The sequence below is a fragment of the Trichomycterus rosablanca genome, chromosome 4, assembly GCF_030014385.1.
Source record: "Trichomycterus rosablanca isolate fTriRos1 chromosome 4, fTriRos1.hap1, whole genome shotgun sequence".
NCBI lineage: Eukaryota > Metazoa > Chordata > Actinopteri > Siluriformes > Trichomycteridae > Trichomycterus > Trichomycterus rosablanca.
The window spans coordinates 21,477,183-21,492,169 of NC_085991.1; the positions used below are offsets into that span (position 1 = coordinate 21,477,183).

At 37.6% G+C, this 14,987-nt stretch overlaps 1 protein-coding gene across 1 annotated transcript; it reads right to left on the bottom strand.

Moving 5' to 3' along the window:
* Nucleotides 1-1,447: 1,447 nt before the first annotated feature.
* chmp5a (charged multivesicular body protein 5a) lies at nt 1,448-13,637 on the bottom strand. Its single transcript, XM_062993081.1, has 9 exons — nt 13,605-13,637; nt 6,752-6,817; nt 6,555-6,659; nt 6,369-6,415; nt 4,560-4,653; nt 4,001-4,072; nt 2,242-2,350; nt 2,038-2,153; nt 1,448-1,498 (listed from the first exon to the last, which is right to left on the bottom strand). The coding sequence occupies exons 2-9, from the start codon at nt 6,815-6,817 to the stop codon at nt 1,448-1,450; spliced, it is 660 nt and encodes a 219-aa protein (XP_062849151.1). The 5' UTR covers nt 13,605-13,637.
* Nucleotides 13,638-14,987: the final 1,350 nt, after the last annotated feature.

Genomic DNA, 14,987 nt, shown 5'->3' on the forward strand with positions numbered 1-14,987 from the left:
CTTTTATATTGTTTCATTAAGCTTCTTAATCACCGAGATTCTAGAATACCGTATTCCTTAGCAAGTTCAGTTGGGGTGCATTTTTACTTCTATATTGTTTCATTAAGCTTCTTAATCGAGGAGATCTTGGAATACCGTATTTTCTTAGCGAGTTCAGTTAGGGCGTATACACATCGATCAAAGCACAAAAAGCTTCTCACATAATTGCGCCTTAACGCTTACCACTGTGTTTACATCACTTAGAATTTGAAGTAAGTTTTGAGTGAATGTGTAGGTTAGAATCTGGGCTCAATCTGTCGTTACTGTACGTTGGACTTAATGAGACGTGCCTACCTCTATTTTGTTTCTGCTATAAGTTTAAGCACATTGCTTTGTGTATGGAATGCCATAAATGCATGCTGCACTTTGTGTAATATGGAGCACTTGAGAATTTGATAATATGGACATAAACCTTGTTTACATTTGTTTTGTGGCATATTATTATGCCGTACAGTTTGTTGTTAAAATAAAAGAAGAGTAAATGAGATTCTAAATTAAATTTTTCGAAGGAAAATTAATTGTTAGATTAATCGACTAATCGATAAAATAGTCTTTAGATTAATCGATAGAAAAATAGTCGTTAGTGGCAACCCTACAATGTACATGAAGGAAACCCACAGAGATACAAGAAGAAATGAGAAAAACTTTACAGACAATGACTGAAGTCAGGAATTAAACCTAGGTACCCAGGTTACAAAGCAATGCTCACTTTACCTGTCACCTTGTTTTATTGACCTGGATACAATAATACATAAGTTTATTATAAACAAATGAATGAAATGCTATGACTGCACATTTTTTAAATTCTTGGCTGTAAGCCATGTCAGCCTCGCTCTATCTCTCATCAACTGACAAGAGGTACCAGAAATCACACAGCTGTGCTCACTGTAAACATTGTGAATATACAATTAAGCAGTTTACGCATTTATTTGTACATTCTTGTGCTTTATTCATAAATCTTTTGACAACACAATCAATACAAATGATTTATTTTATTTATTTATATTAATCATAATTTCACTAACCGTTTCATCCTGGATGCCAGTCAGTCACAGGGCATCACACAATCACACCTGGGGGCAATTAAGAGCAGCCAGTCCACCTTCAGTATGTTTTGGAAGGGGAGAAAAACAACAGAATACTCAGATAAGGCCCACAGGGACAGTATGGAAAACTCCTCATAGACAGTGACTGGAAGTGAGGATCAAACCCAGGTCCCCAAGGCCCATGTTAATGTGCTGCACCCCCTTAAACACCATGCTGCCCTATTATTATTATTGGTAGAATAATTAAACATTGTTATTTTGTGGCAATAATATCCGAAACACAATCATTAAAAAATTTATCATTACAAGACTACATTAGGCTGCAATAAGTAAAGCTTTGATCCTGCAGTGTTCACCCCGGTCTATGTGGCTGGAATTTTAGGTAATCCAAACTCATCAACCAGGACACCATCCTAAGAAACACACATTAACATATTTTAAATTTAAGAATGTACACTATATGGCCAAAAGTATAAGGACACCTGACCTAATGTGCTTGTTGGACATACTGTTTTAAAAAGGGTATTATTTTGGAGCTTATGTCCCTCTTATGGCTATAACATTTTCCACTTGTATTAAAGTGGAAGGGTTTGTGGGAACTTGTGCCAACTGTTCCAAAATAGCTTTTGTGAGGTCAGGTATGAGAAAGTCTGGCTCACAATTAACATTCCAGTTTAACCCAAAGGTGTTCAGTGAGGTTGAGTTCTGGGTTCTGTGCAAGCCACTAGAGTTCCTTGACACCAAACATGTCAAAATATGTCCTTATGGACCTCGCTTCATGCACAGGGGCATAGACATGCTGGAACTCTTTTAGCTATGGATGTGGTTAAAACACCTCAGTACACAACTCTACAATTGGGGTGGTGTCCATATACTTCATAATATATGTGTGTAAGCAATTTCATCAATGACTTTTTTTTTTTAGGAATATTTCAAATAATGTAAATATAACCTTAATGGTTTTGCTGTCGGTGGGCATTCCTTCTGGTATGGAGGGTGCAGACGAAGCTTCGTCCAAATAGGAGCTGTCATCATCCAGCAGTAACTCATCTCCAAGTGCATCCAACTCTACATCAGGGTGCGAAATACACACTGAGCTTTTCTCTGGAAAGTAACTATCAGTCATTCAGAAATGCTCTGCACATTTGTCATCTACCTGCTTCTAGTTCATCTTCATCAATATCTGGTGTACCATAGCTGCGACTCAGAGCTTCCTGCACTTCATCTGCTTCCTCCATCATGTCCTCAAGCTGGTCTTGTAGATCCTAATGGCCAGATATCATGACAAATCAGTAGTATGGGTTGCCGGGACAACCATATCTTGTGTGCAGAGTATCAGTAATTCAATGTATGACGAGTTATTCAGTGAGTATTAGTACAAAGCTGTATGGGTAGATCACCTGGGTTTCTATAAACAAGCAACCAATACACCCTTCTCATTATATGTCTCTGTTAAACATAATTTTTTCATTTTTATAGGTATTTTGAATGGCTGGTTTATGTATTTTTAAGTGGTGAATGAAAATTAGACAGCACTGTTATTTATATAGTGTTGTATATGTGCCTCAACAAAACAGAAGGCAATTCTTGGCTTACTTCAGCTAAGACATGGGTTAATTAAACTCCCATAGCATGGAAGCACACAAAATCTGTAATCAAACACATTATTCAAGTTTTCTCAGTGTCTACATTTCATTTAGCATTTGTCATCTCTACACTGGCTGCCAATTAAATTCCACATTGATTACAAAATACTTTTACTAACTTATAAAGCGCTACATGGTCCGGCTCCACAGTATCTGAGTGAACTTATTGATCACTACAGCCCAGCACATCCACTTCGCTCACAAGATGCAGGGTTACTTATAGTTCCTAGAATTTAAAAGATCACAGCTGGTGGAAGCTCCACAACTTTGGAATAATCTTCCTGCCTCTGTCCGGGACTCGGACACAGTCTCAATGTTCAAGTCTAGATTGAAAACATATTTATTTACTCAGGCTTTTGATTAGTATTTTCAAACTAGGGGTGTGTGGCTCCAGTCCTGGAGATCTGGGGTCTGGGCAGCATCTGGCTTCTCACCGGAGCTACCCACTCACTACAGACTTTATCACAGACAAATAATCAAGAACTCCAATTATATTTTGCTAGTTTTAAATTTTAGTTTAATTTAATTTTGTGTATGTATCATTTGTGTAAATTCCATCCTTTAGGCCACCCAAGAACGATGGGTCCCTGCTGAGTCTGGTTCCTCTCAAGGTTTCATCCTGTATATTTAAGGGAGTTTTTCCTTGCCACTGTCGCCCTCGGCTTGCTCAGTGGGGGTTTTTGGTCTGTGGGTCCTGGATTCTGTAAAGTTGCTTTGAGACAATGTTCATTGTAAAAAGCGCTATATAAATAAAATGGACTTGACTTGTCTTTAAATATTAATACATATTAATCCAGCACTCTAAAAACTTTCACTTCTATCTGTATAGTCAGAAACAAGTCCTTACAAAAAAAATAGTAAACCTTTAAGGGGTCTATTTTGTAGCTGTGCAGCCTCCAAGCCCATGTTAAAGTCTGTCTACGACACCATCATCCATGTTCAAAGGCCATTCAAAAGGCCCCTTTTTGGATTATACTGGAGCAAGTATAAGGTGACAGTCTGCATTTATATCCTGATCTTGGCAAGAGACACAGTTCATGAGCGTCTCAATGTGTCCACTCAAACCAACTCTATTTATATGGGTACAGAAAAGTCACCACTTGTAACCAATCATGATTTATCGAGCACACAATCACTTACACACAGCAAAATCTTATATTATCAAATAATCCACACAGTGTCCTCTATAAAAAAATATTTTTATTTTTATTATTATTTATAATAGTTTTTATTTTTATGTTTAATAGTACAAACATATATGTAACATACCTCAATTTGATCCATCTTCACTTGTTTATAGGCCTTTTTCATTTCTTTAGCTCCAATCTTCATAGCCTCAATCTACAAAAGAACAAATCATAACAAAATGCTAAACAAGCTGCTTATTTATATACTATATAGCCAAAAGTATGTTGACACCCTTCCTAATTATTAAGTTCAGGCATGTTAGTGACACTACTGTCTAACAGATTAGAACATTTTATAAAAAATTCCATTAAAATACAACCAACTTTGTGGCAAGGGGTTTGGGGAACCCCCTTACATTTGTTCAGAATCACATGATGTCCAAAAATGCACAGTTTAAACTCAAGTCTGACCGCTCCTGATGGCAAGCATATACACAAGAATAAAAATGGTAAAATCTGTAAAAGGAGGCTTCCACTGTTTTAAAATAGGATGTCCAACAAACTAATAGTCAAGTGTCCACATACTTTGGCTTTAAATCTTTTTATTTTATTTTATGTAAATGTGGTAACAGTACATTCTAGGGAGCTGAAAAAGTAATGTTTTATAGAAGATGTCAGTATCCAAGAAAACACAGACTTACAGTTGTCTTGGTGTCCTTTAAAGACTGAATAGTGTAGTTGGCCTGTTCCATGTTAAAGGACTGCTGTGCAAGCTGATCTCTTTGGCCCTCGTACCTGCATTACAGTAAGACACAGCAGGTAGCTTAGCAGACCACAAACTCTTGAGCAGTAGTGCTCAGCTCTAGTGCCTTGTCAGAGAAGTAACTGTATATACTGTTTGACTATATACACTCACCGACTATTTTATCAAAAGCACCTGTACACCTGCTTATTTGTATAACTATCTACTCAGCCAGTCATGTTGCAGCAACACAGTAAATCAAATAATACAAAAAATTGGGACAGTATGGAAAATGCAAATAAAATACAAAATGCAGTGTTCCTTACATTTACTTTGACTTTTGATTGATTGCAGACAGTTTGAACCTGAGATATTTCATGTTTTGTCTGCTCTTAATTTCATTTGTTAATATACCTCTATTCCTGCATTTCAGGCCTGCAACACATTCCAAAAAAAGTTGAAACGGGGTCAATTTAGGGCTAGTAATGAGGTGAAAAAACTAAATAATGATGCGATTCCAAACAGGTGATGTCAACAGGTGATTGTAATCATGGTTTGGTACAAAATCAGCATCTTTGATGCCTCAGACGGCACTGCATCAAGAACTGCCACTCAACAATAGCTGATTTAACCACATGGGCAAGGGACAATACAGCGTTACATGCACAAATGCCACTTAAACTTTACTCTGCAAAAAAGAAGCCATATGTTAACCATGTCCAGAAGCTGTGTCAACTTCTCTGGGCTCGGAGGCATCTAGGATGGACCATCAAACAGTGGAAACGTGTACTGTGTTCAGATGAATCAGTATTCCAGGTCTTTTTTGAAAAAAATGGACGCCGTGTGCTCCAGACCAAAGACCAAAAGGACCATCCAGACTGTTGTCAGCAACAAGTCCAAAAGCCAGGGTCTGTCATGGTATGGGGCTGTGTCAGTGCCCTTGGCAAAGGTAATTTACACTTCTGTGATGCAGAAAAGTACATTGAGATCAACATACGCTGCCTTCAAGAGGTCACGTTTTCCAGGGATGTCCATGCATTTTTCAGCAAGATGTACATTTTTGGGCAGACCCCAAAGCACACTCTAACACAGCTCTTAAAGTCCTGTGCAGAAAAAGGAGAACCTGTCGGACAAACAATCTCTGCAGCACTTCATAAATCAGGCCTTTATAGAAGAGAGGCAGGACTATTATTGAGTAAAAGGTATACAGTGGCCCGCTTAAAGTTTGCTAAACAGCATTTAAGGGACTCATGAGGAAAAATATCTGGTTTGACGAAATGAAAAACTCAGGACAGCTAGCACTTTGCAGATCATCAGGCTAATAACATTCCTACAGTAAAACATGGTGGTGGCAGCATCATGCTATTGGGATTCTAGAAGTGAGAGACAAAGACGTATGTACGTCTTGATGAAATCCTTATGTGTGCATACACATCTAGACTAGAGTGATTGTTAACCTTTAAAAAAAAGTGTATTAAGGCATACAGCCTAAACAACACTGACGTGTTGGGGCATTGGGGCAAATGGCCCAGCCAAAGCCCAGTCTTAAAATCCATCAGACCACCAATACATCCAACACAATAAAGCTTAAAAAGATCTGTTAGGAAGAATAGGACAAACTGCCCAAATCCACTAACTTTTTATAAATTAGAAATTTCAGGGTTATTTTAATTAATCTAATTAAAAACTCCACAAACAATAAAAAGTGAATAGGAATATAAATAAATATGGTGTGATTATTATACAGTAGATCTAACTGTTCACTCACAGTCTCTTCTGCTTGAGCACTCTCATTGCCTTCTGTTTTACTGCATCCTGAAAAATAATAATAATAATTATGATTTATTTACTCATAACCCCCTTGCAATCCCAATCCATCTCAGTAGTGCCTAACGGTATAGGCATGTTTTAGCACAATTGGTGACTGATGGTAACAGGGGTATTATGTATGCACCTTGGCAGGTCCTTCTCTCATCTTCTTCATCTGCTCTTTATACTTGATGAGCTCGGAGTCGATCCTAGCGATCTTCTTCTCGATCACCTCTGCGCGCCCATCAACCTGAAACGGCGGCCATCATGAGCGTGAGCGCCTTTCAGCACGAATCAAAACAGCGCACAAACACTCAAACAGCAATGCAAAACAAATCTCACATTTGATATACACTCCGAGAGGCTGGGAGGCGCCTGGATCCTGCTCCTACCGAAAAGCCGGTTCATCTTTACTCCCAAATAGATAATCTGTAGGCTAAGGATAAGAACCGATAATTCATATGAGCACGAATGATGTGATGGGAGGCTCGTAAATGAATCGATTCTAAACGACTCAGTAGAGTCGATTCGCAAATACAGACTCGACACACAGAATCAGGCACAAGCCCTACTTTCCGCTATGCTTTATGCACTGAACAACAACAGTACAAAAAATGACTTTTTGTACGTATTTAAGTTTTAATCACACCAACTGGCGAACACCATGCATAGCGTGTATTTACAGGTGGGGTCCATGAGAGGTGGGGTCATGCCACTGTGGGGCAATCCGTTCTTACAGGTGGTTCTGTTGTGAGGCTTAAAAATGTTCCCATAAGGGTCATTCTATAATTTGGGGTACATTTCACATCACCAAAAAAGTACAAAAACAATGTTCTCTCTCAATAAAACAATCAGTGGTTCAAGTTAATATATTCTTTAGTTTAACATATCCACTATTTGCAAAGCTTAAACATTAATTTTTTTTATTTTAATTTTAAAGGGACAGTAGATGTAGACTACTAGGTAACTTAGTTGACAGGTAACATAGTTGACAATTTCCCTATTTTGACCCATGACTTCAGTGGTAGACCTTGCCTGGCTGACCACATGTCATTTCTTGAACAGAATAATGTCTAATTTGAACATACGTTTGAATTAAAATTATAAAAAAAATTGTAACCATAACAATGTATGTAACATAGTTGACGGTCAATTAATATACTCATTGACAATGTTCTATTATAGATAAAATATTTTAAAAAATAAGAGAACATTCACCACAGTTTGTTCAATATACCCTCCACAGAGAAAAATGATATCATGTAATGCTGGTCACATAGTTTTAGAACAAACCATTTTTGAGTTGCTGAGTGGAGTTCTGTTAGTAACATAGTTGACAGAACTTTTGCGGACATTAATAAATAAAGATATTTAAATTATTTAAAAGAGAAACTCAATTTAAAAAATATTATTTTTCTTTGGTATTTAAACTTTTAAAATAAATAAAAAAATAGATGTTGTTGCCCTTAATGATTTTATTCATTATTTTAAAACCAAGGCACCCTCAACTTAAAAAACAGACACAGCAAAAACTGTTCATTTAGGAACATCATGACAAATTTCAAGTTAAATGAAGCATAGGATGCACATAATGTTTTTGTGATATTACAACATGTTTTCCATTAATAGGTAAAATATGACATTTTTAAAGAAAATAGTTAGAATAAATATAATTATTATCATTGGACATGGAATGTACCCCAAATTATAGAATGACCCATAAATAGATGGGCGATTCTTTAATTAGGGGCACTTTTATGTCCCCAGGTTATAAATAAATGTTTGAAATACTTTGGTACAAAATACATAGTGTAGGTATAAAAATGAGCATTTATTGTATCACCAAAAAACCTGTGCACCAAAATCAGAATCAGATTTATTGGCCAAGTATGTTGATACACACAAGGAATTAGGTTCCTGTTGATGGTATCTTTCTAGTATAAATATGGTATACAACCAATGTATACATTAAACATTAAACACAAAAATATACAAACTATGAGACTATATACAGGCAATACTGTACATAGAAAAATGTATGGACATGTGCATGTATGTATGTACAGTATTCAGTGACCAATGTATGTATGTACATATAAGCAGAGGTACACAATATATGGTAACATACCAATGGCAATATACATGTTTTTTTCAGCAATATGTTATTGTCCCCAACATTACTGTCATTACCGCAACAGCCTGTGATTTTTGTAGGGGCTTATTTAAGGCTAACACATTATAATCATTAAAACAAACACTGACAGGAGAGCACATATTGCCAATGAAAGAAGATGACATTTTGATCTCTGGAAATGTGAGAAATTTTAGCATGAATTCATCCTGATCATAGAGTATGTTTATTCAACGTCATTACCATTTACATTGTTACAGCAGTATTTTACAACAAAAAATGAAATGTTCACATTATTTATATGTATGTCAAGTGCATCTTATACAAGCTGTTGAATAGCATTAGCAAGTTCATGACCTAGCATTTTTTTCCAGAAAAAGTAAAAATTTTCATTACCACATGTCATTACCAACACATAACTTCTGATGGTAAAGACACTTAGTGATGGTAATGACAGGTTTTCAGTTTCACCATCACTATCTTTTTAACTGTTTAATAATTAAAGTTAAATAAGCATGATAGTTTGATTTTACAATAAAATACATTACTTCTTTCAACTACTTTACCATGTTTTTTAGTCAATATGGCCCATAAGACATCAGAAGAGAGGTGTAGAGAATACAGGAGCCTTTTTCCATTAATTATGGAATCAACAAAGGGACAAAACGCACTAAATACGTATACACACATCAAACTGCGTCTGAAATCGCATACTGAAATAGTGCATACTAAATTCGAGGCAGTGAGAGCAGTAGAGCAGTACGCTCTTTTAGTATGCAAGTACATGATTTATTATGGCTCTAATGTTTTATGATCATTTCTGTAACAAGACTCTTGATTAATCAACTCATTTTAGGTGAAAAGACTCTAGTGTCATTAATTAAGCTTAACTGAACTAAGCTAAATTCAGTTATACCTATTAATTAAGATAAACATGTAACATTTAGTGCTGAGCAAATGCTAAACAATAACAGTATTAAGTATATTAATGACATTAAATTCATTATTTTTTTAAAACAAAGCAACAAACAGCTAGAAATGCTTGATAAGTAGTGGAAATGAATGGGGCTCTATGGGTTGTTTGGAACTATACAGAGCTCCACAACCCGGAAGCTGCGCAGAAAAAATGTCCCGCCCCCTTTCCAACGGTTCCCTATGGGAGTGTCGCCACTCTGTTCTCTCTACCGCTCTGGTATCTACGGTGGCCGAGAAGTGCAAAACAAATTTACATTTCAGAAAACAAAATGACAAAAAAACAAAAACAACATTTACAATGAAAGCAAAAACACATTTACAAGTGCTTGGGTACCCAGTGTTTGTAAATTTGTTTTGGCATATGTAAAAGTGTTTCAGCACTTGTACATTTGTTTTCGGCATATGTAATTTTGTTTTCTAAAATGTAAATTTGTTTTGCACTTCTCGGCCGCACATTTCTGACGGAAAAGGTAGGGACAATAAACCGGAAGTGCGTGTTGCTTACCTGCTGTCAATCAAACTGTTTCTCAGCGGTAAAGTGAACGGAGTTTGTGATGGTGACGATAAACAAGGTTTTGTCTAGTTTGTGGAAATCATTTTATCCAGTTAACCCGCTATTGTTTTTCTTGTGGAAAGTTATTAGATTGTGCAGATGTTTAGACGTGGCGTGTGCATCTCTATTTACCGTCCGCTCTTCTAAACATCTAAGGAATTCCCACAAGAACAACAAAAGCGAAATAATTAAAGTAATTAACACAAAATGGACAAAACATTGTTTATTAGGGACGGAATATTTGATACCGAGGCTTTAAAGCTTGTTTCACTTTTGTAACACTGGACTCAGTGTATCGGAGCTTATATTAAAGCAGCATGTGCGGGACTGATGAAGCTTTGGTGCTGTGTTTTATCTCACTGATTATATACGTAAGAGACAATCAAACCAGGGTTACCCACCGTCCTGTAACATACAGAATCCTTCTTTATTTGGAGACTAAACGCCGCGTTCTGTATTGAACTGATACAGGACGCTTTGTTCCGTATTTTTATCAATGGGAGACTGTGGGAATTATATTAAGTAGTGTTCACTTTTATTCTTAGTAACGGTGTGTGTGCGCTGGTTATAGCAACATAACCTGTTTAATACACCGCTGTACGAGTAGCACAGTGGGCGGAGTGCAGATGAAGCCTCATTTAAGCTTTTGAAGCTCTTTTACTGATTGTGCTGAAAATACCTGGGGGAGGGGGGGGGGGGGCACCTTACACAGTCATGAGAACAAAGGTTTTATTTATGGTGTTTAACATTTATTATTTTTATTCTTTATAATAATAAGTCAGAACCATATTTTAGGCAAAACAACGCACTCTGCCCACTGCGCTGCTCATACAGCGGTGTATTAAACAGGTTATGTTGCTATAACCAGCGCACACACACCGTTACTAAGAATAAAAGTGAATACTACTTAATATAATTCCCACAGTCTCCCATTGATAAAAATACGGAACAAAGCGTCCTGTATCAGTTCAATACAGAATGCGGCGTTTAGTCTCCAAATAAAGAAGGATTCTGTATGTTACAGGACGGTGGGTAACCCTGGTTTGATTGTCTCTTATATAGTGAGTGAGATAAAACACAGCACCAAAGCTTCATCAGTCCCGCACATGCTGCTGCTTTAATATAAGCTCCGATACACTGAGTCCAGTGTTACAAAAGTGAAACAAGCTTTAAAGCCTCGGGATCAGATGTTCCGTCCCTAATAAACAATGTTTTGTCCATTTTGTGTTAATTACTTTCATTATTTCGCTTTTGTTGTTCTTGTGGGAATTCCTTGGTAAATAGAGATGCACACACCACGTCTAACCGTCTGCACAATCTAATAACTTTCCACAAGAAAAACAATAGCGGGTTAACTGGATAAAATGATTTCCACAAACTAGACAAAACCTTGTTTATCGTCACCATCACAAACTCCGTTCACTTTACCGCTGAGAAACAGTTTGATTGACAGCAGGTAAGCAACACGCACTTCCGGTTTATTGTCCCTACCTTTTCCGTCAGAAATGTGCGGCCGAGAAGTGCAAAACAAATTTACATTTTAGAAAACAAAATTACATATGCCGAAAACAAATGTACAAGTGCTGAAACACTTTTACATATGCCAAAACAAATTTACAAACACTGGGTACCCAAGCACTTGTAAATGTGTTTTTGCTTTCATTGTAAATGTTGTTTTTGTTTTTTTGTAATTTTGTTTTCTGAAATGTAAATTTGTTTTGCACTTCTCGGCCACCGTAGGTATCCTCCCACTTGCGGTATAAGCCCCTCTTACTCACGGTGACCCATCGCTAGTCAGTGAGCTTTACAGAACTGAGGAGAAACATCTGTGGTAATTCTTGAAGAATATTACTATATTGTTATACAGCAATAAAATATAATATAAAATTGTTTTACAACTAACATAATTGTTTAAAAACTAACGGCTTTTGACGACTTGAGTTGTGTAATATTCTACCAAATACAGAACTGCTAGCCACTTGCTATCAAGTTTTGTGGAGCTAAGTACAATCTGAGCTTGAATTATAAGATCACGGTGTTCCGCACAGTGTTCAAACTTTCTCAGCGTTTCATACGATTGACGCTTGCCAACATTATGTTTATATATTGTGTCGTGGTCAATAAAAACAGGTTTGAAGGTTTGAATCAGCCAAATCAGAACTTTAAAAACAGTCAGTACCGTACCATTTTGACTGAAACCACAATTATCGTTTCAAAGAGCAAAATATAAGAACACCATAACCTCACGATAGTTGTTTAAAATGTTAAACAATTATTTCTTTGTTTCATATATCATTTTTATCTAAACGCATCCTTATGGTGACATTGTAAATTTGGCACCTCTCAGAAATGCGTATATACGGAGGTCCCCACCCCCCCCCCAAATCATAATTCCAGTCAGTGATAGATGGTTTAGTGTGAAACCCACTTATTCCCGATCAGTCGAGGCGCCCGCGCTACTGATTTTGAAGCCTTAAAGCTAGGTTTATACTTCACGCATCGCAACTGGCGCGAGGGTGCGCGCGCCCAAAATGACGCAGTCGCGATGGCTCCGCCCATCTCCGTCGTGCACCTCCCGATTTTTGAAACTTTGCGCGTATCGCGCGCGCGCTGCGCTTCAGCAGAATGGGGTATTTCTTTGCACTGCCACCTGTCGTTCGGAGAAAACAGCAACGAATGACGCATCAAGTATAAATCCTTCTGCCGTTCTCACAGGTTCGCGCGCAGTGTGCTGAGTCGTGCGCTACGCTCAGATGCGAAAGTATAACTCAGGCTTAAGGCAGATTTCTTTGACTCTGGCCAGAGCGGTAGAGAGAACTATGGAGGTAAATATGTAGCAAAAGTTTTGCACCTGTAAAAAAAAATCTGTAACTGTGAAAAAGATTTGTACCTGTAAAAAATAAATGTGTAACTGTAAAAAAAATCTGTAAAATTTTTATCTGTAAAAATAAAATCTGTAACTGTAAAAAAGATTTGTACCTGTAAAAAATAAATTTGTACTTTTATTTTCGATGTGAGAATAAAAACATTGCAGCACAGTTTCAAATCTGCCCGCCACGAGTTTTGCAACAAATATCTCAGTCAGCGTGTTGCAAAACTGATCTGTACCTGTAGCTGCAGGGGCGGGGCTTAGGGGCGCAGGGGGCGGGACTACTGGGGAGATAGACGTAATTACCGACCAATCAAAAGAGCTTGTTTGTAGAGCAGCAAGAAGCCTGTCAATCACAAGTTTCATTGTAGTTGGATCAGAATATCATAACTCACGTTATAACTTCCTTATTAGTGTTGCTGTGGGTTTTATGTTGAATGTTGCCTGCGTGTTGTCTGCTAGTTAATGTGTTAATGCGTTTAACCCTGCTAGTTGTATAGTGGACATATTGGACATTCGTCTGACATTCGAGTTTCTTTCATCTCGTTCTCGGCTAATAAACATTCAAAAGCGAATAAACCTGCACGAACTGACTCTGCAGTAAACAAAGCACAAACTACAATCTAATATGTTCTTAAAAGTCTTTCTGTTTATTTTTATTTAACGCTATTTCGTGATTGTGAGCTTTATCTGCCTTGAAAAGCCAAGGGAGCCTCTCAAAAGTGCATAAAGCCAGGTTATAGTTCTGTATTACCTAATGACATGTACCATTCACCACAACTGTATTAAGTCTGTTACGACGAATCTTTTTGTCGAGAGGCCTTGAAGAAGCAGTCGGAGAATCCAGAAAGTACTCTTCAAAAACACTTTATTAAATGTAAGAAATGATCTGTGAATATATGTCAGAGCTAAGCCGATCGGCGCTCCTTTTCTCCTGCAATCCAGATGATCGCCAGCCAAAAAGAAAAGAGACCCTTGCGTCTGAGCGCGCGGTTTTTTAAACTAAGCTAGGCTCCTCCTCCTTCACTGCTGGTGGAGCCAATGAAATGTGCTAAAAAAGCCCAGGGCTCCGCCCCTCCCCCCTACGGCAGACATCTGGAGGGTCCCTAACAAGGGATCACAGTAGGCGCCATTTTGAGTGCACCTACCAGACAAAGAGCCACGTGGGGAAATGCCGTACAACTTCTCACATTGAATTTATGTTTAATAATGATGTTATGTTCCAAAAATCCTAACATTCCCCCCTTGAAAGCATCTTAATGCTTTCACATTAACTTTTCACTTTAGGTTAGGTGTTTCTAGATTCCAGGAGAAAAGGATAGCCGTCAGCAACCCCCAATTTAACCCCTTCTGACTACATGGCCACTGGGCTGAATTTTTTACAATAAAAGGTATCTAAAAAATAAAAAGGCTGCCAGTTAAACTAAAGGAACCGTACCTTTCGCAACAGCTCCTAACCCTAAAACAAACAAACAAAAAAAATAATAATAAAATAAAAAATAGAATAGGAAATCAAAATAAAGGAATTTAAAAATGGGAAATCAAAAAGAGAAGAGAAGAAAATAAAAACAATGGGTGCATAGCTTCTACAGGAAATCCGTTCCGGTTGCCCTCCACAGGACGGAGCTGCAGATATTCAGAAGGGGCCCATAGCCTCTGTTTCTCTGCATGGCTCTTACTGTCTCATGGATTCTCCCCTGTCGGTCTTACCTGTTTCCGCAGCAGCACAAACATTTAAACGATGAAGCACAGAGAATATCATTCATATAAATAGCAGAATATCAAACATATATACATCGTAAACAATCCTGAGCTACCCTTTGCGTTTTGTAGCTAAACTATGTGTGTTGCACTTAACTAGTCAAGTCAACTTTATTTATATAGCGCTTTTTACAATAGACATTGTCTCAAAGCAACTTTACAAAATCCAGGACCAACAGATACAAAAACCCCTGTTGAGCAAGCCGAGGGCGACTGTGGCAAGGAAAAACTCCCTGAAAATTACAGGAAGAAACCTTGAGAGGAACCAGACTCAGCAGGGCCCATCCTT

Bases quoted from the DNA above. Each gene is read 5' to 3' on its own strand.
- chmp5a (XM_062993081.1), bottom strand. From the start codon at position 6,817: ATGAACCGGCTTTTCGGTAGGAGCAGGATCCAGGCGCCTCCCAGCCTC. The intron at 6,416-6,554 runs GTGCATACATAA...ATTATTTTTCAG, and splicing joins TGAGAGAAGGACCTGCCAAG to GATGCAGTAAAACAGAAGGC. The intron at 2,154-2,241 runs GTAGATGACAAA...ACCCTGATGTAG, and splicing joins TGAAGATGAACTAGAAGCAG to AGTTGGATGCACTTGGAGAT.